The 26,717-nt window shown below is 42.7% G+C and overlaps 2 protein-coding genes across 4 annotated transcripts in view; one reads left to right on the top strand and one right to left on the bottom strand.

The window, feature by feature from the left end:
• Positions 1–3,587: 3,587 nt before the first annotated feature.
• On the top strand, positions 3,588–10,390 carry arxa (aristaless related homeobox a). 2 transcript variants are annotated; one of them, XM_058375959.1, is made up of 5 exons: positions 3,588–3,943; positions 4,976–5,522; positions 6,785–6,830; positions 8,683–9,005; positions 9,185–10,390. In XM_058375959.1, exons 1-5 carry the CDS (start codon positions 3,766–3,768, stop codon positions 9,444–9,446), a joined length of 1,356 nt encoding a protein of 451 aa, XP_058231942.1. In that variant the 5' UTR covers positions 3,588–3,765; the 3' UTR covers positions 9,447–10,390. The 2 variants fall into 2 exon arrangements, with proteins under 2 accessions (XP_058231942.1, XP_058231943.1); XM_058375960.1 differs by having other exon boundaries at positions 9,153–9,327.
• Positions 10,391–13,677: 3,287 nt separating this feature from the next.
• Positions 13,678–26,717, bottom strand: part of pola1 (polymerase (DNA directed), alpha 1) — a 40,155-nt gene continuing 27,115 nt past the window's right edge. For both annotated transcript variants that reach the window (XM_058377002.1, XM_058377003.1), the window contains exons 35-37: positions 23,505–23,621; positions 19,876–19,972; positions 13,678–13,890 (exon numbers count right to left, since the gene is read on the bottom strand). In XM_058377002.1, the coding sequence (XP_058232985.1) occupies positions 13,754–13,890; positions 19,876–19,972; positions 23,505–23,621 (351 nt within the window). In that variant the 3' untranslated portion in view covers positions 13,678–13,753. The remainder of the gene's footprint in view (positions 13,891–19,875; positions 19,973–23,504; positions 23,622–26,717) is intronic.

The raw sequence follows: 26,717 nt of genomic DNA, 5'->3' as shown, positions 1-26,717 counted from the left end.
TTTAATTAGCATTTCCAATCATGCACCTTACCTTAGTTTGGTACCTTCATTTCTGAGAGACTTTCTGATGAGAAGGACAAAAAAACAGAAAAGAGTCAGTATAGTTTACACAGCACTCATAACACTAGATTGTTGTACAAATTATCAAGTTAGTCTTGTTGTGAAAATATGACACACGGTAGCATCCGGAGAATTGGAGAGGGAGAGTGACGTGCGCCGGCGCTAACAAGTGGCCCGTGCGCCTTGCGCTAAATAGACCACTGAAAATTAAATATGTGAAAATTGCGCCTTTTTTCCTTTCTCTCTCTCTCTCTCTCTCTCTCTCTCTCTCACTCACTCTCTCTCTCTCTCCAAACGCTTGTGCTTGTAATTAGTGCATTTAAACAAAGCGCGGATATCCTGCTGGCGGTAATAGTCCCTGACATTTCTTTTCTTGGGTTAATAACAGAGTGCGTATAAATGAATCAAATTGTGGCCCCAAATTACATAGCGACTTTAAATACGGGTCTGCATTGCGCGGCTGTTTGGGACCAAGGGGGAAAAAAACGTTTTATATTGTTATTATTGTCATTAGTCTGTTGATCTGCTTTACAAATGCCCCAGAAGTTTAGAGCAGGAGTTTATTTGTGGCACAAATTTACAGCCTGCTTCTGGATATTAATTACATTGACTCGTGGATAATTGTAAATGAAGGACAGTGACAATGCGCAAGAAAAACAAGCATAAAAACATTTACACTGAAGATCTTTTTTTTCCTTGAGCAAACCCTTCGATCGCAGTGTAACAAACAGGTAGTCATCTCCAGAGAATTAAGGTCATAACATAGACTAGGCTGAGTGTTTTCTCTGTATTTCATAATTATTTCTTGATGTGCTTCTTCTCAGGCTGTAACAGAGCCTGCACAGCTCCTTATAGACCGCTGAAAAGAGAGAGTAAATTGTAGCTTGTTGAAATTTCAGGATTGAATTCTGAAAGGAAAAAAAATCCCTTTATGATGGCTGTGAGCGGGGTCACGCCATCCGCAGCAGGTTAAATAGACTTCTCAATCAACCTCTCCAGGCTCCTGAGTCCAGTTACCTGTAGGCCATTATCACCACCTTCAACCATCTGAGACTATCTGATCGCTTCTGAGGCGACAGGCAATTAGGGGTGGTGAGGAGGGCTACCAAAGTGTGAGGAGGGCTATCAAAAGTGTGTGAGGAGAGCTACCAGGCTGTGAGGAAGGCTACCAAAAGTGTGTGAGGAGGGCTACCAGGCTGTGAGGAAGGCTACCAAAAGTGTGTGAGGAGGGCTACCAGGCTGTGAGGAAGGCTACCAAAAGTGTGTGAGGAGGGCTACCAGGCTGTGAGGAAGGCTACCAGAAGTGTGTGAGGAGGGCTACCAGGCTGTGAGGAAGGCTACCAGAAGTGTGTGAGGAGGGCTACCAGGCTGTGAGGAAGGCTACCAGAAGTGTGTGAGGAGGGCTACCAAAAGTGTGTGAGGAGGGCTACCAGAAGTGTGTGAGGAGGGCTACCAAAAGTGTGTGAGGAGGGCTACCAGAAGTGTGTGAGGAGGGCTACCAAAAGTGTGTGAGGAGGGCTACCAAAAGTGTGTGAGGAGGGCTACCAGGCTGTGAGGAAGGCTACCAGGCTGTGAGGAAGGCTACCAGAAGTGTGTGAGGAGGGCTACCAGGCTGTGAGGAGGGCTACCAGGCTGTGAGGAGGGCTACCAAAAGTGTGTGAGGAGGGCTACCAAAAGTGTGTGAGGAGGGCTACCAAAAGTGTGTGAGGAGGGCTACCAAAAGTGTGTGAGGAGGGCTACCAAAAGTGTGTGAGGAGGGCTACCAAAAGTGTGTGAGGAGGGCTACCAAAAGTGTGTGAGGAGGGCTACCAAAAGTGTGTGAGGAGGGCTACCAGGCTGTGAGGAGGGCTACTAAAAGTGTGAGGAGGGCTACTAAAAGTGTGTGAGGAGGGCTACCAGGCTGTGAGGAGGGCTACCAAAAGTGTGTGAGGAGGGCTACCAGGCTGTGAGGAGGGCTACCAAAAGTGTGTGAGGAGGGCTACCAGGCTGTGAGGAAGGCTACCAGAAGTGTGTGAGGAGGGCTACCAGGCTGTGAGGAGGGCTACCAAAAGTGTGTGAGGAGGGCTACCAGAAGTGTGTGAGGAGGGCTACCAGAAGTGTGTGAGGAGGGCTACCAGGCTGTGAGGAGGGCTACCAAAAGTGTGTGAGGAGGGCTACCAGGCTGTGAGGAGGGCTACCAGAAGTGTGTGAGGAATGCTACCAAAAGTGTGTGAGGAGGGCTACCAGGCTGTGAGGAAGGCTACCAAAAGTGTGTGAGGAGGGCTACCAGGCTGTGAGGAGGGCTACCAGAAGTGTGTGAGGAGGGCTACCAAAAGTGTATGAGGAGGGCTACCAAAAGTGTGTGAGGAGGGCTACCAGGCTGTGAGGAGGGCTACCAGAAGTGTGTGAGGAGGGCTACCAAAAGTGTATGAGGAGGGCTACCAAAAGTGTGTGAGGAGGGCTACCAGGCTGTGAGGAAGGCTACCAAAAGTGTGAGGAGGGCTACCAAAAATGTGAGGAGGGCTACCAGGCTGTGAGGAGGGCTACTAACGTATGAGAAGGGCTACCAAAGTGTGAGGAGGGCTACCAATGTATGAGGAGGGCTACCAAAAATGTTAGAAGGGCTACCAAAGTGTGAGGAGGGCTACCCAGACTTTGAGGAGGGCTACTAAAAGTGTGAGGAGGGCTACCAGGCTGTGAGGAGGGCTACCAGGCTGTGAAGAAGGCTACTAAAAGTGTGTGAGGAGGGCTACCAGGCTGTGAGGAGGGCTACTAAAAGTGTGAGGAGGGCTACCAAAAATGTTAGGAGGGCTACCAAAGTGTGAGGAGGGCTACCAAATTGTGTGGAGGGCTACCAGGCTGAGAACACTACTACACAACTGAAGTTTTCTCCCAGCCACATCTTATGCATCCTCTGAAATCTAAATTTATATAATATTTTTTTGAAAGATAATGTCTATTATTACACCACGTGCAATACAATGAAATATAATCTACAGAACAGTAATAGTAGTAATAGAACAGTAGTAGTTTTTTGTTCAATACCTATAAAAATAACAGTAATAATTATTATAATTTCTCTTATTGTTGTTGTTACTGGTGTTGTGGAATAAATGTAATATTTTAAGAACTATCATATATATAATTAGTCATAGAATATTTAAAATCTCAAGTAATACAATGTGGATCTTCCACTCATACTTATCACACCACCTGCAGATATACAAATTTAATGGTGCTAATAATGATCCACAGATAGATAGATAGATAGATAGATAGATAGATAGATAGATAGATAGATAGATAGATAGATAGATTGCGTGTTTTCTGATGTAAAAAAGCTGCAGGTATAATGCTGTAATTGAAGTGTGAAGTCGGCTTTATTGGACTAATGTGTGTCTCTCAGGCCGGTGAACTTTAATGAGAAAACTGAAAGATCCCCCTTTTCCCCCGCGGGAGCCAATCAGATTGTCGCTCCACGTCAGTGCGGCGGAATGGAGAGAGGAGCTGCAGCGCGGAGAGGAGCTCCACACTTTACCATTACACACACATACACACACACACAGAGAGAGAGAGAGAGAGAGAGAGAGAGACACCTCGGGTTACAGGCGCAGAGAGAGTGTACAGCGCGCGCACAAGCTGAAACTTCACTCGAACCTTCACGCTGAAGGCAGAAAAGAGGAAAAGAGGCTAAAATATATACTTATACACAGAGAGAGAGATAAAATGAGCAGTCAGTTCGACGACGATGCGCGCGACAGGAACGAGTGTAAGAGCAAATCTCCGACTGTCCTCTCTTCCTACTGCATCGAGAGCATTCTGGGCCGGAGGAGTCCGTGTAAAGTCCGGCTGGTGGGATCGCAAAGTTTAACAGCGCGACCAGAGCATGAGCAGCCTTCTGAAGGTACGATACACACTTTTACACACACACACAACTCTCATACACTTACTCACTCACTCACACACCTTTACGGAAATTAAAAATATATATATTTTGGAAATATTATACCTCAGTACAGCAGCGTTCCTGGAGAAGTTTAAGCGGTTCTTCTCGTGCGAGAACCTGAAGAGCCATTAAAATATCCTCCTGTGTGATAGACAGAACAGGTCAGAAATCAAGACAGCGCCCGTGAACGAGCTCATTTTCAGCCTTTACTTACCTACATGTGCTGTTTTCTGGGTAATAACGACCTAATAAACATTTTAATGCGTTAAAGAAATAATCCAAATATCAGAGAGGTTAAACTTTAAAAACTCCAGAAGCGGTGTTTCCTTAAACTCCACATCCTTCTGACATAAAACTGTGCAAAATAAATAAGTTTATATTTTTAATGCGAATTTTGAAAAAAAAAGGGGGGGGGGTATGGAAATGTTAACATGAGACCCTTATCTCGTGCTGGTTTTATTTTATAAGAGAAATTTCTGTAAATAAAATTCTATAAGCTCGAATTATTGCTTCGTATTTATTGTATTGTTTAAAACATTTAGGAGACGAACAACAAATGTTTAACTAATATAAAATGCTTGCTTCTCATGACATGGAGAGAAATATTAAAATAAAAATAAAAGTGTTAATTTTAGTGTAAATCTAAATGAATAGCTTTCGTTTTTTGTTCGCTAAATTAATTATATATTACTTTTACACTTGTGCGCTAAAAATACTAAAATTAAAATGACTCGTTTCGTGTGAAATGATTATTTCTTGATTTTTATTTATAGGGGAAACAATCGGACAAAATGCTTTGCACCAGAGTTAGCTGTGAGCTTATTTACACCTGTGCATGTAGTCAGAGAAAAACAGTAATAAATCTAGATTACTGCATGATTCAAAACCCGCAGGTGTGATTCTCTCTCTCTCTCTCTTTCTCTCTCTCTCTCTCTCTCTCTCTCTCCCTCTCACTCTCTTTAATATATGTTAATTTTTTTTTGGTTTCAGTTTCCAGTAAAGAGCTCTCCTTTGACTCGGACATGCACCTTCCGCCCAAACTGCGCCGGCTCTACGGCCCCGGGGGGAAATACCTGGATGCCACCAGGGTGTTTCAGGAGCACGGGGAGAAAGGCGAGCTCGGCTGCGAGGGCATGAAGATCAGCCAGGCGCCGCAGGTCAGCATCAGCCGGAGCAAGTCGTACCGGGAAAACGCGCCGTTCAGCGGGCTGGAGGAGGCGCGCAGCAGCCCGGAGCTGGCCGAGCTTGGAGCGCTCAAGTTCGAGGAGGACGCCGTGAAGGAGGAAGAGGAGGAGGAAGAGGAGGAGGAGGCGTGCGGAGCCGAGCATGGCCTGTCGCCCAAGGACGAGCCGAGTCCGCGTAACGACGCAGATGTGAAAGACGGAGAGGACAGCGTGTGTCTGTCTGCGGGCAGCGACTCGGAGGAAGGCATGCTGAAGCGGAAGCAGAGGAGATACAGGACCACGTTCACGAGCTACCAGCTGGAGGAGCTGGAGAGGGCCTTCCAAAAGACCCACTACCCAGACGTCTTCACCAGGTACGCACACCTACCCCCAAAATCCCAATAATAATAATAATAATAATGATGATAATGATAATGATAATGATAATGATAATGATAATAATAATAATAATAATAATAATAATAATAATAATGATAATAATATTTGAGACAGTGGATTAAAAACAATTTCTACAAGCTTAAAAAATTCTACATCCTCATATCTATTCCAAAAGAGGAGAATAATATAATAGATGAGAAATAATATAGCTATATAAATTACTGCTCGATCATAAATATCGACACTAAAAATAAACTGTATTAATAATAATAATAATAATAATAATAATAATAATAATAATAATAATAATAATAATAATAATAAACAGAGACACATATTTACTCTGATGACTAATGGATTTAAAGAATATAGTTTAAATTTATTACAATTAAGATTAAACACCAGTTCATCACCAAAACGCGCATTTTATTCAAGGAGCCTGTTGTCTGCAGGCCCATTTGTTTTGTTTTTCATATTATTATTTTAATAAATTCATTACTTGAAGCTATAAAAATAAAACAACAGCAATTTCGGTAAATTCACAAAACGCGTTTTTAAGCCGCGGAAATTGCAGGAGGCCAAAAGTAAACTCGCGTAATCTTCTTATAAAATGTTTCCTATAAAATATTTGTTTTTGTTACGACGAAGATGAGAGAAAAACAAGAAGAAGAAGAAGAAGAAGAAGAACAACAACAACAACAACAACAGCAACAACAACAACAACAACAATTCTAACATCTAATATAACACATTTGTCAGTGGATATATATGAGCTCGTGCTCTCATATTTTACTGAAGAGAATATTATACCATATTATTATAGCAATACAACACGATTTTGCGTTTAGTAAATAAATAAATAAGTAAATAAATAAATGAATAACGAGAGCGTTTCCTTTCTCTTATAAATCGGTCGCATATATTGAGGTTTTTTTTTGTCAATTGTAATTGTAACTGGAATCCATTCTCATCACAAAATGGTGAAGAGTGACGCGGCCACTTTCCAGTTTGAATAGGCATTATTTCCGTCATTATGTAGTTAAAGCTTTCAGAAAGAAGGGAAGCTTTTTTTTGAGAGAGAGAGAGAGAGAGAGAGAGAGAGAGAGAGTCTACAAATTGAAAGAGTCCAAAATCTATTTAATGGCTTCTGTTTGTTTTAGCGTCTAACAACATTTTTCTGAGATTTATGTAAAAACAGTTTGTGTGTGTGTGTGTGTGTGTGTGTGTGTTGTTTCAGAGAGGAGCTCGCGATGCGGCTGGACCTCACTGAGGCGCGTGTGCAGGTAAGATGCGCTCTTCTCTCCTTAAAGCCTCAAAAGAGTTCAACAGATTAATGGATTTAAAAACACACAGGCCATTATAACGTGATTATTACATTATTATTATACCCGTGCTAACACATCTGATCAAGCTTATTTGTTTTAAGGAGCTTGCTATTAAATTATTATCCTGCGACCGGTAATAGAATACAGCGTTTCAATTCAGCATTTGTAAATATTTAGGTTAATTTCCTACAACCAATAGACGTTGTAATTAAACCGGAAATGAGGGAGATAATTTCGGAAATTGGGCGTTTATTATAGGACATTTATTTATTGAATTGGATTCTTACAAAGAAAAGACTGGAAAAAAACAGCGCACATATATATATATATATATATATATATATATATATATATATATATATATATGCGTTATAGATAGATAGATAGATAGATAGATAGATAGATAGATAGATAGATAGATAGATAGATAGATAGATAGATAGATATAATTGTGTAATTGTTTTAGGTAGAGCATTAAGATTTCCGAGAATTCCGGGAAATTGTGCTAAGCGACGTGTGCTATATCTGGCTAATGGTCTATATTTAATTTCATTTGAAAGTGTAGCCTTCGACTGTGTTAAATGACTCCCCAACGTCACGGCGGAGATTTCTCCTGTTATCGAAAGTTATTACATGCAATGGAGCGAGCGTTTTAACGGCAATTACGCGGACGCGCGCGCCGTTCGTAAAAGCGCACTTAGCGCAAGAGCAAACACTGCTATTCCACCGAGAAAATGGTGTTTGAATTCTCATCGCCCCTGTGCGGGTGGAGGAGGAGGTGGAGGAGGAGGAGGAGGAGGAGGGTGTGGGGATAATGCTATTTGATTTCCCATTTTGTGATTGCAATAGACCAGCATTGATCCGATGCTTTGCACTTGGAACAAGTGAGACTATTAAAGGTGTTTGTCGCCCCCTCCATCCCTCACACCACCACCACCACCCTCCTCCTCCTCCACCTCCTCCTCCTTCCAATCCTGCCTATTCAAAGCTTGCATGATCAAGCTCAAGTCCCATAACCAAAGAGACAGTACAAACACATGGCAGGGTTATTGCCAACATAAAACAACAGATGTCTCTTTGGGACTGTGGATGAACAAATCACTTAATGGGCTCGATCAGGAGGTGATAAAACTCATAAATTCCCCAGGGGCCCTGTAATGCAAAAGAGCCTGTGTGTGTGTGTGTGTAGGTTATAGAGTCAGTGTTGACAGTGTCCTCATTGCGAACACGCTCATCTCTAGGCCCTGGCACTGTAATAGCCCGTATACCCCAGCAGCGCAGTGTAGTAATGGTTTGGGGCACCCGTGGGAAAGTTAAATACCCTTTTCAAAGTCACTTGCATTTTCAGGAATTTTCATTTAAAGCGTATTAATTGTTACTGGCCCCTGTTCAAGCAGTTATTCCCAAATCCTTTTTGAACAAGGCTCTTAATTACTGCACTCCACCCAGGTTTTTTTCCCCTCACTGCAGCCTAAAACCAGATTTTAATTAGTAAAAAGTTAGGCTAACAGACCATAAGGGAGTGGGGCTTAGGGTCATGTAATTACCCTTGACTTTCCGCCTATTTGTCACCTCATTAAAGCAAAGCAAATATTGCACACGGATTACAGTGGCCAGCTCAAACGAGCATGCAGAGCGGTACACAATTCGGAATACTAAATGAACTCGGGAAGCTCTTACGAGATGATGATACTCGTCACAATAATAAGATAAAGATTTTAAAAACAGCTTTTAGAAGTAAATGTAATCATTTCTCAGGGATTTAATGCATCACGCATGAACGTTCACAAAAGGCATTCTTTGTGTCCAGGTTTGGTTCCAGAATCGTAGAGCAAAATGGAGAAAGAGAGAGAAGGCAGGAGTTCAGTCTCATCCTCCAGGTCTGCCCTTCCCTGGTCCACTAGCTGCTGCCCACCCCTTGAGTCACTATCTAGAGGGAGGCCCATTTCCTCCTCACCCGCACCCAGCTCTGGAGTCTGCCTGGACCGCCGCCGCAGCAGCCGCTGCCTTCCCAGGACTGGCACCACCACATAACAGCTCCGCCCTTCCTCCTGCCACGCCCCTTGGCTTGGGCACCTTCCTGGGCACCGCCATGTTTCGTCATCCGGCCTTCATCGGACCCACTTTTGGCAGGTAGGCTGGCATGACGATCACAGGGAAATGCTCAGAAATGTGATCATTTAATACTTGACCTCTGAGGAAGTGTAGGAAAGTCTGTATGATGGACTTGACTTTTTTTTTTTTAATTATTAGTTTTTTGTTTTTTGTTTTTTTTTTTAGAATTTTCTAATCAGCTTGACTCTTCTGCTCAGACTTTTCTCCAGTATGGGTCCACTGACAAGCGCTTCCACGGCCGCCGCTCTCCTGCGCCAAACCACGCCGCCGGTGGAAAGTCCAGTGCAGCCACCTGCAGGCCTGACAGACCCACCCACTGCCTCATCCTCTTCCTCCACGGCTGCCGACCGCCGAGCCTCGAGCATCGCCGCGCTACGTCTTAAAGCGAAAGAACACTCGGCTCAGCTCACTCAGCTGAACATCCTGCCTGCCAGTGCTACGGGGAAGGAGGTCTGCTGAAGCTGTTGCTCTGAAAAATAAACCCCTTACTAAAAATAAAAATAATAATAATAATAATTACAAAGCATGACCAAATCCACAGTGTGAAAGCACACCGGTCGAGCTATCCGAGCCCTGGAGGCGTGACGCACTGTTACAGTACCCATCTTATTGGACATCCTCTATCATCAACAACCCAAACCCCAGTCTGCAATGTAGCTCTGCTGCCAAGCCACAGCCAGTGAAATTGTACTTACTCCATTGATGTTTTATTTTTTTGGGGGGTCAAGGACGTGGTGACAGCAGTCACACACAAAATAGCAACAAACTTCTCCTCTGCAAGAAGCATCAGCTCCAGCATGGGACCAGAGGAGGAGGTCAATATGCCAAAGGGAACTGCTAGAACCCTCCAAATCGCACTATCACCAAATTCATCGACTGAGGAAAAAACCCTCCTCCCACTCTCTCTGTGAAGATTACCCCTGGTGTTAATTATGATCTTTAGGAGGAAAAATTAACAATTTCTTCAAAGGACAATAATGGAGTTCAGATTGCTTGCTCATTGATCTGTTAAGAGTAGCCTATTTGTACATACAAACATAAATACATATATATATATATATATATACAAACACACATTAGCACTGTAAAGATGAATTGAATGGGGGGGGGGCGCTTAAAAAGGTGTAAACTTGAAAACATTGAAATTCACTTGATGTAGTATTGTATGAATGTTTCCTAGTAGATGTTCATTTGACAGAATTTTAGGTTTGTAGATGATTATTTATGTCCAACCTGTGGACTGGTCAGATCCACAGCAGGACACACTGATGGTCCACCAGAGACTGAATTTTTTTTCCCTTTTTTCTTTTCTGGCAGCCAAGCAGAATAAAAAAAAAAAAAGAATAAATCTGCTGAATGAATCTGATGAAACCCCAACCATTATTAAAAAGACTTTATTATTATTATTATTATTATTATTATTATTATTATTATTATTATTATTATTATTATTATTATTAATGTTGAACTGAGTGATAAATTTAGACAAAAAAAATTAATTCATTAAAAATAACACGCGCAATGTACAGCATGCATTCAAAAAATAAAGTACAGAAGCAATATAATATAGGTTTTTTTTTTGTTCCAAGATGTATGCACGCGCCTCCATTCGAATTCGTTTCACATGCTTTACTTTATAATCATAATTTATAAGATAATTCTAAAAGAATAGTCCCCTTTCAGACCAGTTTATATTTTAGTAATATTTTTTTAAATAGTTAATTTAATGCATTGAAAACAAATGGGTCACGACTACGAGCAAGATTTTACGCACGAGACAAAAATCCGCAATAATATTATTCTTCTTCTTCCTGAAAATATTTTCGTCGTGGTGGTGGTGCTTTAACTAGTACAAAAAAAACGGTGTTAAGAGATGATTATTCGCTCCATTAAGTCGTGCTTATATTCATGGTGCTTTTCAATTCCACCTGTTAACAAAACACGCATGGAGAAGTTTCAGGGGCCGCAAATTGAACTCGACATGCGTAATGCCGGCTAAGTCGAGGCCAGTCTTTTCTTATTAATGAAGTAACAACCGGTTTATCAGAATGTCTTTTCTCTGGATTTAGTTCCCTCCCTAAAATCCTCCCCGTTGTATCGCGATGCCATTACAGCAATCAATGCGGCTCCTTTCAGCCAAGTCGTTTTGACCCGTCCATGGTGCCGAGGCAAATCGCGTGAAATTACCTCTAGGATTAATTTTCCCTTCTTTTTTAATCGCCTGCTCGCGGTGAAAAGAGTTCCCTTTCCTTGTTTTACACCCGCTAATCCGACTCATTTCGACACCACAAACAAGCAGGATCAGTGGAAATGGAAATAAAGCTTTATAAAGATGAGTTAGAAGAAAGAAGGGGGGTCTCTCTCTCTTTCTGGAACGTTTGTGACTCTTCACATAATTTATTCTAACTCCATGCGCTAAGGACCCCCCCCTTCCTCCCTCTCTCTCTCTCTGTCTCTCCCTCTCTCCACCAATCTCTCCATCCACCCTTCGTTCCAGACTTCAAGAAATCCATATTAAACATTTGACATGCCATGCTGCCTGACAAGAGCAGCAGAATATGTTCAAAGGGGCATTAAGGAGGGAGGAAAAAGAAAAGAAAGCCATTTTCCCGGCAGCTCCAGGATATTAGGACTATTATATTTAACAGGGAGAGTTCTGGAGCGCAGAAGCCGGTCCACTTCTCCACCCACCCACCCACACACTTCTGCGGAGCTTTTATTTATAAGATTATCAAGAATTCCTTAATCGTCTTATTATTAGCGGTAGTGAAGGTTATTAACGGCAGGTGACAGAGCTCGAGCTCGAGGAACGCTCAAGAGATCTGAAATAACTTCATCTAAAAAAATTAATCTGGAAGACAGATAAAGTTAAAATCGCAAGTGATAAAAACATTTATCATCACATCAACACCAAATCCACGTCTGAAAGCTGAGAAAGTCGCAGATCAACTTTTTTTTGTACTTGATTGTGAATTTCTTGAAGTCGCGTCTGGAGCGGATAATCATCACGACGCGTTTTTTTTGCGCCTCTCGGTCCGGCCGCGGCTCGATTGGATTGGCCGGGTGTGCTGGAGGCACTGAAGGCGCTTTGATGAGGCTCTCGTCTCCCTTTTTGGAGTCGCGGAGAAGAAAAATCAGTGAAAAGGCTGAATGGCTGGGGCCCCCACTCGCACCCCGTCCCCTTATTACCCCCATCCCTCCCTCCCTGTGGGCGCGCCTTAATTCCCCCGCGTCTCTTTTACTCTCATCCAATTAGTTCAGTGTATTAAGCGGTTTATCATCTCATAGCTCGCCATTGAAGGAAACAAGAGGAGCACTTTGCAACGGGAGCGGCTTTTCCTTTTGACACCCACGGCTACTTACATATTCCGCCGCGCAATGAATAATAGTGAGAGAATAGCGCACTAATTCCCTCATCAAAGGAAACCTTGTCCTACTACTATTTCTGGTCCGAAAGGCGGGCAATAGAGCTTAGCAAGACACACACACTCTGTGTGTGTGTGTGTGTGTGAGAGAGAGAGTTCTTATTAGCTTAGAGAGTAAAATGAATGCAAAGCTGTGGAGCCGCAGTTTGAAAACAGCCTCCTCTGGCACGATAAACGCTTTTGGAGGAATGCGTCAGTGAAACCTGGAGCCCATGCACTGATGACTTAACCTTGTAAAGTGCGATGAAAAAAAATCCCTTTCTTTTAAGCAGCACTAACTATTCAGGTCATGTAAAGTACTTTTTCTCTGCGACGCACTGTAGATGTGATATAATAAATATATAAATTAACTTCTCCGGCGACACGAGCCTCCGCATGAGCGCTGTCCATCACTCTCACTCACACACACACACACACACACACACACACACGGGACTAAACCCGGGCCAGAAAGCCACTCTGAAAGTGTACACTCTCTGAGGTCGATGCCATTAGTGGCTGTCGTCTAAAGTGATTTTTCAAGCACGGTACTTATGGAAATTGGCATTTGCAATGATGAAATGGTGTGAGGCGGAAAAAAATGTTCACCTGTCATTATAAACACATAGAACAAGCGCCATTTTTTAACACATGCAGCACGTCACTGCAATACTCCGACCCCTCATCCATCCCTCATTCCCCTGTTTTCTTTTTTCTCCATAACACAATTTAGAGAAATACCATCTCTCCCCCACCCCAAAGCATCTACTTTTTTGAAAAAAAAAAAAACAATCCAGAAAACTTGTTTTTAATCATTTTATTTAACTGGCAGTATTAAAACATTTAACGGAGACGAGATCAGACATTCAATCAAATCAACAACAACAAAAAATCAACACGTAGAAAAAGTATAAAACCTCAAATCTGAGTGTAAGTAGAGGTAATGTCAGAAACGAGCGTCCAATCTGTTCCAGCTCCTCGAATCACCAGGCCGAGTCTGTATCATTGGCTAATTGCTACGCTGTCAAGGACCAGTGGCGGTGGAGAGAAGTTATTACCCCTGATTGTTCCCTCGTTGTGTGTGGCGGAACGAAGAGGAGGAGTGTGTGTGGATGAGGGTGCTGGTGTTTTTTATGGGTCTTTAGGCACTCTTCATGTCCATTTTAGCAACAAAATTGGGATCGATTAAAGACAGGGCTAAATGGACATGATGAAAGACGTAGAGAGATACGCAGCCAATCAACAGAGCTCTCGATGAACACGGCAATCATCAGGACCGCCAGTGATACAGGGTGAAATAAGGTTAAAAAAAAAAAAAAAAAAAGAAAAAAAGAAAGAAAGACCTGAAATGCTAATAAAATATTACTTTAACGATGTAAAGGCCTGGAAGAGTTTGGCGAGGTTGACCTCGGAGTAGCTGCTAGACATCAGGACGCGGTCCACCACCGTCTTCAGCTTCTTATACACATCCTTCTCATTACTGAGATTCCTGATTCTACCTGTGGACAGAGGGGAGAACAGATGAGTGTGTGTGTGTGTGTGTGAGATGTATACTTTTAATAATCATGAGATTAGTTAGAAAATGAAAAGAAAAGAAAATGACAAACGATTCCTTGCATCAATCATAAGAAACATTTGATATTTCTTCAGTTCCTTGCTCACAACTTTATCGCCTACCTGCAGTTAACTCCCACAAAAAACACAACAACTGTTTCATCTTCTGTCATTCACTGTCAGTAATTATGCACAAAGACATTATAAAGATAAATAAAGCTCACAAGGAGCTAGAAAAGATCTTTGGTGTTTTTGGTTAGTGTATGTAGCTAGCTCGACTTACTAATCTAATCTGAGAACAAAGCTAAGCGCATAACATGCGAATCAAACTCACTTTCACACTATTATATTTACGTTTAAACAGCTGGCTTCAGACTGCGTATATAGCTACCACTGGAGTGCTGGATAAGCCACGCCCACAAGAGACAACAGCACTGGTTGATATGTAATTGGTACTTGCTAGTGGGAACAGAAAATTATGGTGAAAAACAAGAACCATGGTCACTTTGACAACATTTCCACAGCTTCCCAAGTCTTCAATATTTGATAATGTTTTGCAAATATTATAAAATCCAGCATGATGAGTTTACAACTTAATACTGAAACCTGGAAACGTCCATTTAGTGTAAAATAGAATTATGCACCTTTTATTTTTAAATTATTTTAAACACAGAAGATGCATACAAAATATACAAAATGTTTTCCGAACCAATGACAAAAAATACTAGTGTAGTACTTTTTTCGGACACAATTCATATTATTCCAATATACCATAAGATCGTATCAAACAAAATTCTGACTGTAAAAAAGTGAATATAATCAGCTAGCATGTGAAAAGAGGACTCCATGGGCGGTTTGAGAGAAAGAGAGGGAAAAAAAAAAAAAAAAAAAAAAAAAGAGCGAGAGACTTAAAACCATCGGTTATAATATCGAACTCTGCTCTCGGACAGAAGACTGGAGAGGTTTATCAAGTATCATTTCAAACACAAGTCCCTGAGAATCGATAATGCTGCAGTAATCCGGCGTAGGGCGGTGGTTTGAGGGGCTAGGTGTCTGCAGAAGTCTGGAGGCTAAATAGAGCTCACTGCCTGGGAGCCGAGAGGTCAGGCAATCGGGTCGATATCCTGGGTCATTTATCCCGACGGGAGGGCCTTCAATGACGGAGAGGAGAAGATGGAGGAGCTGCTGGCGGCCTTGCAGGACCGAACTGGAATTACTGACCGAGTTGAAGGCTTTAACCAAAGTCTTTTGTAAAGCAAAGGATTTCTGAGTTTTTAAGAATCTGCATATGGTATTAGAAAGGAAAAAAAAAAACTCAGTGCACAAAGCTGCAGTTGGTCCTCCAGCCAAAGAGGGGCAGTGTGGCATTTTAGAGACGTCCAGCAAAAGTCACTGCTTCTGAGAACATGTAGGCGGGACACAATTCCTGGGTTTTAATGACAGGTCACTTTTATTAGCAAGTGGGGAAAACATTGGCCAGAAGAGAAGAAAAATCCAGATAAAAAGCAGACACTGGAAACTGAGATAGCGCATACGCACACACACCTGCACCAATGTCAACTTCCATTATCAATCACACATATTTTACCATGAACACGAGAGAGAGAGAGAGAGAGAGAGAGAGAGAGAGAGAACAGAAGGCTTGCACATGAACCAGTGTGTGGAGGAGAATACTATTTACCTGAGGGGGAAAAAAAAGAAAGAGAGGAAAAGAGAAGAAAGAAGATGATGCATGATCAAGCGAAAGCAATCATGTCATCATTTTTTTGAAAGGTGGAAGAAAATAATTCTTTTTGTCCTCCCCCACCCACCATCCCTTCTCCTATGTCTTTTTCTCCACTACCTCCTCTTCTTCTTCTTCTCCTTCTTCTTCTTCTTTATTCTTCCCCCAATCATTGTATGGGGAATGGATAGAAAAGAGCAACTTAAAAGCCACAAAGGTTGTCACAGACCTTGCTTTCCCCCCTTAGGCCCGGCAGGGGTCGTATTTAAAATAAATAGCTTTTGGAGGGGGGTTTAAAAAAAAAAAAAAAAAAAAAAAAAAAAAAAAAAAAAAAAAAGATGATGAGGAGGAGAAGTGAAGACAGAGCAAAGAGATAGGAAAAGGAAGGAGGGAAAAGGAAGGAGGTAAAGCGATGGAGAAACTAAGAAAGCGGGGGTGGGGGGGGGGACGAGAAGACAGGAGATGGGGAGAGAGAGGAAGCCTCGTCCAAGAGATAGAGAGAGAAAGAGAGAGAGAGAGAGAGAGAGAGAGAGAGAGTGTATCAGCTTCCATGCGCTCTAACTAGGTGTAAATACAATAACAAGCATGTAATTAAGTGAGCATGATGAAGTTAATGGAGATCATACATTCCATTTGGGCTGCTTATGAATATTCTATTAGATGTTATCAGGCAGCTGGAATAGCTGTTAATTTAATCATCACCGCGAGCAGGGAAAAGTTCTTTGTGCGAGTGTAATTGCACAGAATGAATAATTGATTTGACAATCGCACCCGCGGATTTGCAGCAGCTCCAGGCTGGCAGAGTGCGGGGGAGGCGGGGCGGCGAGGCCGAGAGCTCGGCGCCCTGAAAAGGTTGCAGAGGAGATAGCCTGCAAATTGAGCATTAGCAGCACACTGATAAAGGACAATTTTTATTTTATCAATGCGGCAAAATTACATTACGGCACGAGCATAATCACACTGCCCACACTTAAGAAGAGACCAGGGAACGAGAGCGAGCCAGAGAGGATGTGTGCGTGTGTGTGCAGGGAAAATAAGAAAAGAACCGAGAGAGAGAGAGAGCGACGTTTAAAAAGGATGACAAAGTATAAATTGGAAATAAATTGCTCTTCATGAAAAGAATGGAATCAGAGTTCAACATGATTTGGAAGTCATTGATACGGGATATCTAATAATCCTAAAAAAAAATAAAAAAAAAAAATAAAAAAAAAAAAGAGAGAAAATGCTTTATTATGGAAGAACTCCTGCCGTGTGTGAAATTGCCTCCACATTTACCTCGCTTGCTGCAATCAGCTGGAGGACTGTGGTCTACATGTAGATCAGATTCTGCATCTGAAATGTGTCTCTCTCTCTCTCTCTCTCTCTCTCTCACACACACACACACACACACCCCAAAAGCACCCCACTTTCTCTGTGGACACACACAATACATGCATTCCAGTTCAATCCCAGCCAAGAGCTCTGACGAAGTCAGCGAGTGGAAATCCTTCCAGAGATCCGAGGCCTAAAGCCCAATCACGGGCCCGGACAGGCTTCTGAGCGCTAATGCTCGACACGCTAACATGATGAACAGTGTGATTTACCATAATTTGTCCATACACAGAGATTGGTCAGATATTGAATCAAAAGATTTGTTAGAAGAAAGAGGAAAAGAAGAGATGAGAAGAAATGGACAATCTCACACTTACTTGGTTCCGATCCATCTCTGGGCAGAACAGACCAACCATGAGTTCTTTTTAATTCTAAATTAAGTTAAAAACATTGTAGACCTAAAAGTAGCTACTGTTTATAGCCGACCAAGCAGCTAGAACCGGATCTTTCCCCAATCTTACACAGCATTTCGGACTACTTCACAAATACAGTAGACGCTACTAATTATTAACGCTCCCTTGTTATGAACTGTCAGAAAGTTTAAAGTCAGGTCAACAGGGAGGCAAAAATCAGTGAAGTGTGAACTCACAATTTCATCATCAAGAAGCTGAAACTGCTTGTGGTGGCAATTCAGGTCAGAAATGGGGGGGAATGAAAGAAAAAAGAAACGGCTGAGTCAATCGGTCAATCAGACCCAAGACTCCATCAGCTGTTAAGTTTAACGTCTCTGAACTCCTCAGACTGACCAAGCAGGCCCATTTACGCAGCTCCATTGTTCACGTTGTGTCTGGAGTCCAAAGGCTGAAGTAGGATCACCTCACTCACCTCTGGCCCCCGGTGTCCAGCGTCTGCCCCTACCTTCCAAAACACCCCCCCCCCGCTCCCTCCCGGCACTGTACGGCCGCAGTTATCTAAAGCGCCACAATAACAGTGCAGCCGACAGAATAGCGCCAAGATTGGTTTTTCTATTGTGCCGTCGCGCTGGCATAATGCCCACTTTAAAAGCAATTCCTCGCTCATCAGAGACAGACAGAAAATCTGCGACGATACGACACTAAACGTCGCAGGGTGGTGGTGGTGGTGGTGGTGGAGGAGGAGGAGAAAGGGGGAAAGAGTTTGGCGTGAATTCAGTAAAATTACAATCGTGTGTGGTGAGTGTATGTGTGTGTGTGTGTGTGTTTGTGAGTGTTGCAAAGGGGGCAGCTAAAAGTTTCTAGAACTACACTTTATTCCATCATTCCCACTACGCTGCCATCTTTCTCTCGGCCCGGAGCTCGACCTCACGCTTCTTCCCTTTTGTGGAGTAAATGGACTGAAGTAAAGGATACATCACTGCTGACTGCAGAGCAGAATCAACTACAGGCCTCAAAGGAGTCTTCACTCTCCAGCTCTTTGCAGGGGGAGGGGGTTAAGAAACAAGATGGGGGTCCTATCAGACCCCTGAAATGGGGGGGGGGAGAAACGCTAAAAGCATAGACTGTGACTGAAAAACTAGAATAAAACACTAGGCAATATGGTAGTTATAACTCGTACTGTTTTTTCCCCTTTTGTGTACACTGCACAGATGTGGACAAAAGAAACAAGGTCAAATTGAATAAAAAAAATAAAAAAAAAATCATAACAGAGCAATTATTTTCATGATACTGATCACATGATGAACGAGATGAACCGAATAAATTCCTCATAATTGTCACGAGTCGATTTTTTTCCCAACATGGCCCACCTAAGGTCTAAATCAACACCTGGATCAGGTAAAGACAGTAGCCGTGATGCAGCCCTGTAATTTCTCAAGAAAGCCCTGCAAGTCTATAATACACTAACACACAGTATTACAGTGTGGCCTTAGAGAAGCAATATGAAATAATCAGATTCGGAGTCAGTATGGGGTGAAAATTTATGGAAGTCGTGAATTCTGAACAATATTTACATCCAATCTCAACGAGAGAGAAATCAGATGTAGTGGAATAATCATAGAAAAAAAAAGAATGCGGAATTAGAGGGAAGGCCGAGAACGGAGACAGGTCAGAACTCCGAAGATTGGCCACAATCACCCCTGAAGAAACAACTGTAGGGAAAAATAGAGAAATAAAAAATTCCAGAGAGAAGCCAAGTCTATAATCATGTTAGCCCCCACCCTCAAACTCCCTCCTCTCCACAGCCACTCGGCTTGCCTCATGTTCTGAGTGGTCATCTATTGATTACACATTATATTTTTCTACGCCTATCGCTCTCGCTCCGGACCTCGTCGGCACATGAAGAAAGAAATAAATAAATTTACAAGTCCGTTCCAAGTGGTCCTTTTTAATCAAGTGACATCAGTCACCAAGGCCGGTGGGTAAGTAGAGTAAGCCACGGTTCGGGCTCGCCCGCGGTCACGGTGAGGCCGGATCCTGCGCAGGGCCGCTGGAAATATATGCTCCATGTCCCATTATTTATGAAGGCCTATCCTTTTGCCTTCTCGCCAATTACTCGCCCTATCATTTTCCAAAATCTAAAAACTGTTTTCAATCAACACAGCCAACGCTATTACTGAGTGCCTGCCGGCCCTGAGAGGAGGCTTTTCTCCCTCTCGCGCTCCCTCAAACTGATTGGACCGCTTTGCATTCCTCGCTGCTCCGTGATTGAATCCCTCGCCTGAATTAAGGCTGTCGACTTGAGGAGCTGCACATCCTTAACCCCCCCCCCCTTTTTTTTTTCCACACCAACCCCTTGACCGCCTTCAGCCTGTGTGAGCATCAGTATGTGTGTCTGTGTGCACCTGTCATGTGTACATTTCTAGTGCAGGATAAAAATGGCTAGCATAGCTCTGCCGTGTTTAGCTCAGTGAGTCTCTTACTTTTCTCGTCTCCCTGCAGCACTTTGGCGGTGGCGTATTCCCAGTCGAAGATGTACCTGTAGAAGCTCAGCTGGTTGTAGAGCGCCTTCTCGGAATACTGCAATGAGAAGAAGGACAAACACGTTAAAATAAAACAGACATGGCACGTCGTTCAGGTTTAACGCGAGAACATACTGCATCATCATACATTTTTGATGCAGCAAAAAGAGGAAAGGAAATGAACTGAAAACAAGCTGGTGTGTTTTAAACGCCACGTTATCAATACGATGTTGCGTGAACTCAAATTCACTCCCAAATCCTCTTCAAACTGTTTAGTGACGCTGTGGTGGTCGATTATTCAATCGCTCATTCACATTGGAAAAAAAAAAGGGAAAAAAAACAATTAACCATAATCACACGGATGTTTACCTCACGGCGGTTTAGCACTGTGTTTTTTTTCTCTCATCTCGCTGGGGAAAATGGAAGGCTGGAGCGTAATGAGATTGGTGCAATTCAATCAGGGAAAGCTGGAGAATCACCTGCGTTAATTACAGCTGGAGAGACAGGTAGTGTTTGTCATATATTCTCCACTGTCATAGACAGAGGCAAACACAGTCGCTCAGGCGAGCCCTGAGTTTAGAGTCATATAACCTGCCAAATCTGTCTGATTGGCCAAAAACCAGGCGCCCTCGTCGCTCACTCCCCTCTGCAGAAGTACCACAAAAGCAGGAAACAATTTGTTTGGTTTGTAAATGCTGCTGTAATTATCGTTGGCCACGTGTCTGCCTGCCAGAAGCGCTCAGGTCAGGAGAGAGAGAGAGAGAGAGAGAGAGAGAGAGAGAGAGAGAGAGAGAGAGAGGACTCCGAAATTACCTCGAAAATTACCTACTTCATAATAGTTTGTTTTGATAAGGCATTGTGTGTGGATCTGATGAACAACGGTGGCTGTCAATTTGATTAGCCATTATACTTTTATGTTAATTGCCATTATTGGGTCGCAGTCTCTTCGAGTCACCATAGAAGCCATGCAATGCTGACAGAGAAAGAGAGAGAGAGAGAGAGAGAGAGAGAGAGAGAGAGACACAGTGAGAGTGAGAGAAAAGCATGCCGCAGAGGGAATTTAGTGAGGGCCTCTCTTCAAGCTTTTAATTGCCCTCCACAGCTTCCGATGAGGCCAGCAGCTGTTGACCCATAATGCACTGGCTGGTCAACAAGCGTGCCCGTCGATTCAGCAATGCGGCCGTAATGGAGGCCTTGTAGCCAGCGCCAACACGGCAAACACGGTTTCTACTGAATAAACAGTGGCTGTGAAAGCGTGGAGACTGTATAAGATTAATAAAGCTATAAACCCACACGCGTATGAGGCAGGGTCAGCAGCAACTCCAACAGCTCCTCTCGCACCTCTGACAGGTGTCAAAAAGGCGTGGCGAGCATCTCATCAACCGTTATTCAATTTAGAATTTAGTCACCCGGCCACGTCCATACCACTCTCGCGCTCATCTTCCCCTTATCGCCCCTCCTCGCCATTTTGGTCGGCTCGATGCTTTGTTCCTGTACTGACACCATTTCAATTTTCGCTGCAAATCTTCAGCATTTTCGGCCCGAATGACTAAGGAGCAAACCAGCTGTGAAATTGCCTCTCCCCAGAGACCCCACATCCACCACCACCGCCGCCTCCTCACTACAAAACCCCAACACTATACACAACACAGAGAGACACACAGAAAGCGACCCGAGTGCCAAGACATACGAATACACGACAAAACTGATGATAAAATGTAATTCAAAACCCTTAACATATACATTTCAAGTCAGAATGAACCAAAGATGAATACAACGTTGAGGAAAAACTCAGGAAAAGGCCCAAAGTGTCACTTATGACTATAAAAGTGTGTCTGGATGTAAAGAACTTATAGAAATATGCATCTCTAATCCAACATCGGTGGAAAAAAAAACAAAAAAAAAAAAAAACACCCTCCTCTTTTTTTATTTTTTTTTAATTCATGCAGATCTCTGCAGCTGCAGCAGAAGGAGAGGGAAAAAAAGGCAGTTTTGATGAGGCTTAACACAAAACGCTCCAATTTGAGTTAATTTTAATGGGCTGAGCCGAAAAAAGGAAGGCGATCGGCATCACAAGGTTTCATAATGAGTCAATATATGTAAATCTTTACAAGGCAAACACAGTGGGAAACAAAGACATTTAACTGAAGCGCCAGTTGATGTCTCCACTTTTTTGTGCGCATAATTTCTCCCCATTGAAAGGTATAATTGCCTGCTATTTGAAGATATTCATGCTCAATTTTTGAAATTAATTTCAATTGGGGGGAAATGTAGAAATGTCAGCTCCCTTGAAAGGGATTTGATTTCAATTATCCTTGCTCAAAGGACTGTGATTTCCAAATACACTTAAGCAAAATTATGACAAGAATTTTTGTTCCCAGAAATTCAGTGTTTAAAGAGCGATTAGGCGATAAATGGACTGGCTTTGAATTGAAGTGAATGCGCCGGTCTCCATCTGAAAGGCACTCAATTATCCCTGATTGCTCCCGTTATAATGTATCAAATAGAGATACCTGCTATTGCTGTAATTTGTGTGAAAATTAACATGCTGCAATTTCCACTAGAGGGAAAAAAGGAAGCCCTAATGGGTGCCTGAACGTACATCAATAAAACGGAGACCGAGTGGGGGGGTGGATGGGGAGGGAGGGAGGGGGGGAGGGAGGGAGGTAGAGAGAGAGAGAGAGATTGTGATTGAAAGAACGAGTGAGAGAGAAAGAGAGGCCGTGCTAAAGAAAAAAAAGCAACAGAGAGAGAGAGAGAGAGAGAGAGAGAGAGAGAAAGAGAAAGAGAAACAGAATGAAAGAGGGAGAGAGAGAGGGGAAAAAAAAAAAACTAATTTACTGAAAATATTACAAATTGCACCTGTATATAACTCCTCCAAATTACCAGCCAATCAGTCTAGGGTGCCCATTACGCTTCCATTTAATCTGGATACAATGGCGGTCGATGTCTCCGTGGCCGTGGAGACGCGAGGCAAGGCGCATCGCTGTCAGAAGAGAGGCGAAGCTCAGAGCGACGGCGAAAGGGGTGAGGAAGTTAATGTTTTATTCAGCCCGCAGTTTAAACTGCCATCTCACCAGGCAGAGAAGGGGACGCCTAAGTGGCTATGGTGACAAGAGAAATTGTCCTTTTGGGTTTCAACCTGTCGCCACAGAACCAGACGGAGAAATCCGAGAGAGAGAGAGAGAGAGAGAGAGAGAGAGAGATTGCACTGCACATCAACAAAAAAAAAAAAAAAAAAGAAGAAGAAAAAAAGATGCAGATCAGAGAAGGGCTGCAAATTCTGTCTGTCAGTCTGTGTTGGTCAAAGTTTTTGACTCGAGTTACACCTTCTAGCCGTGATCCTGAGATTAAGTGGGTGTGATGTGACACACTGACACCCTCCTGCCCACCCAGGGCCACCCCCCAGGCCTAATCTGAAGTCACTTATTAATGAGAACATGCGTCTGATATTGTATAGTAGAACAAGGTGTACAAAAGTGATGGATGGAGGTAAGGAAAGGAACATAGAAGTGTGATCGAGATGTTCACTGGCTCCACAGCGCCATCACCTGGCTGAATATATTTCAGTAGTGAACACATGGCCGTACCTCAGGTTTGAGGGTGGACTTGCAGCAGACGGGACAGATCGGTCCTGAACGTGAGAACGCAATGGGGAGACGCCGTGTCCGATTTCCACACGCCTGGTCCTCGCACACCAGCCATCCCTGTGTGTATGAGAGAGAGAGAGAGAGAGAGAGAAAGAGAGGACAAATTGAGTTTTATTTATGACACAGTGAACATTTAAAATAATGCATGTATTAATGATCAGTATTTCAGTACAATTACTAAAAAAATATTAATAGATCACTTAATTTTAATTAAAATCTGAAAGATTTGTGAAATTATTTTGCTCAATAGTTCCAATTTAATTACACACACAAACAATACATAACTTTCCTACTTTTAAGCAAATTAATATTCAAATGAAGGTATGTATAACCACTGTATCACTACAGCATCTACATTACAGTCAGTCTAAACATAAAACTAAATCATAGACTTTAAAGTTGATTTATTCGCAGTAATTATTTATTTATTGCTGATATTTAGCTTCTCTAGTTACCCTGGAGGCACTAAACCATTTTCAAGTCATTAACACACAGACATCTGTTGTGTAAGTTAAGCCCACAACACAGAGAGGTCAAATCCCAGTTGACTTCCTGTTTATTACATATGCTCACTACATAGGGGTTAACATAATGGTTTTGATATTAGACCCTACGGAGTGCACGATAGTCCCCAACAATAATTAATACGTGCAAACCAGTATAAATTTGTCTAATTTTTTTTTGTCTATTATGATTAAAAGTACAAACAAGATTTGGGAAGATTTCTGCATGCTGTAAAAATGTCATCCCCATGCTCTTTTGTCATAAAGGACACGTTCACATCAATAACGTGAACTGAAAGGGAGGGAAACATGGCAAAAAAAATGAGCATGCTCCAACGTAGTTGGGGGCAAAGAATAATTCTGTCAAATTTCCCCATCAATTGCCCCCCTATTGGAAGCTTAGGGGTGATCATCGTCGATGCACGCAGCACTGGATTTTCCTGCGCTGTGGGTTCAGGGGCCTGGGACAGGTGCAGGAACCCCCCCGCTGGCCCTGCCTGCCTCTCCCCTATGATTAGAGCAGGGGCCAGGGCTAATGTGGGTAATGCCCTGCTAATGACAGAGCCCCCCTCCCTCACCCCTCACCTCGAATAAAGCGCTCACCCCTCGCACCTGTCCCGCGGGGCATTAGCACCACCGCCTGCATTACTGCGGCCGGAGAAAAGACGGAGCCACGACTCGGTGGCACAGCTGTCAACAAATCAGAGGAGAAACTGTAAAGGCTCTAATGAAACGTTCACCAGTGACACATTCCTCAAAAATGTCCGAAACAACAGATTGGAAAAAGTTTAAAATTTGACCTCAACACATTAGCCAATTAAAAATGACAAGCCGCTCTTCTGGTAAGGAAGTACCAGGTCACTGCTAAGTTCTGGACTGTGATCGATCTGAAGGTGTTGATTAAATTCCTCTGACTGTGGTGAAAATCACAAGTTTATATAAACACGCTCGTGCTAATACTTTTTTTATGGTGTAAGGAGTCTCCAGTGTCAATTTGTAAAGTTTTCTCAAATCTTCAAGACAGAGGAACTGACACGTGTTTGCGGTTTTCTTTGTTACCTGACATGAAAAGTATGTAACTGTATGAGGAATAACACTTCCAGACATGCTGTGGAAAATATATCCTTGGGATGGGAAGAGTAACTCCACAGGTAGAGGGGCGGGGCTGGAACTCCATAACATAACCAGGTAAAAATGAATTAGCGAGTAAAATCTCTGAACCCATATGATGTGTTAGAATTAGGAGAGCATTCCTAATTAAAGCAAGAATTTCAACATGGAAACTCTTGCATTTAATTTCCAGAAGTCTGTTTATTTTAGGGCTAACTCAACGTTACAACTTAAGCTTAATGCAGATCATGTGCTTGGTATAAAGCATAAGAGTGTTAAAAAAAAAGCATTAGCTAAACAACTAACTGCAAAAAAACCTGAATTTGTTGCTAGGTGTCAGTTTGTAAAAATCTCAGAATGCCTTCTTTGAATTGTGCGAATTATAAACGTCAGCATCCTGTTGATTTATTTTTATTTTTTTTGCCGTTACCTCCGCAGCCTGTCACTTTCATTTTCTAGCGTTTATGTTGAAGTGGCAGCCAGGCGTAATGCTGTAATGTTAGTGATCAGGTGATCGTTATTACTCTCAGTAGGAACCTGCAACCTGCTCGTTATACTCAATGTCCAGCGCTAAGATTAGAGCTAGATGTTAGCACTTAGCCTCTTTAATCTGGCAATGCATGAAAAGTGAAAAGTTATTTAATCGCCTTACAGTCGGAAAATCATTTTAAACCTTAAAAAACAACTTTAAAAGACCGAGATCTAAGTGCTTTCACACTCATCAGCCCTCCTGCACTTCCTGACCAACCTTGAACGTGATTCAGTCCAAGCTAAAATGCAAGAAACAAAATTGCTATTGAGAAAATATAACTAAAAATAAACGGGTGTGTATTTTGGCGATGTTCTCCACTACGTCTCATTTTAACCAAGGACAAACTTCTGCAAAGGCAAACCCCCTCCTCATCACCAGAGTTACATTAATCTGTAGTTCATTTGCATTTCTGAGAGAATAATAAAACTAATCTACACAGCAAACTAGGCTACTTAGTTAGTACTGGATAGAGTGAAAGCACTGAAATTTGACCTTAAATGACTTTCTCAGAAGGAAGAATCAGTGACCAGTGGAGTCATGAGGCTCTGATGGCGTATGAATACCACAAACCTTCAGTAATGGGTAAAGTAACTGGGACTACTTTTTACTGCATTGCTACAGAGTCTGAAAAGTCCACGAGTACGGGTTTTTCTTCTTCATGTCTTCACCTTTATTGTTCCCATAGCTTTATATCTCCGTTTATTGACCGGAGGTCCATTATAATTCTATTAGAAGTGAGTTCTGAGACCGTGTCAGTGCAGGGCAACATGTACTTTAAAAGGAAGATTGGAAACATTCAGTTCAATGTTGTTATCCTTTATCGCCGATGAACAGACACACAAGCAAGCAGCTATGAAAGCGAAAGCACCTTCTCCCGCTCCGACGATGTTAATTTGATCTCATTTCCTGAGCTCTGATTATTTCTGGAGGGTCTCTTTTCTATACCTTATCAGCTCGGTATTCAAGCCCAAGATTGGTCTTATCACTCACCTGCGCTGTCAAACACAT

Source organism: Hemibagrus wyckioides, linkage group LG23 (assembly GCF_019097595.1).
Source record: "Hemibagrus wyckioides isolate EC202008001 linkage group LG23, SWU_Hwy_1.0, whole genome shotgun sequence".
NCBI lineage: Eukaryota > Metazoa > Chordata > Actinopteri > Siluriformes > Bagridae > Hemibagrus > Hemibagrus wyckioides.
The sequence above is the reverse complement of the archived record's forward strand: the minus strand, read 5'-3'. Positions and strand labels throughout refer to the sequence as shown.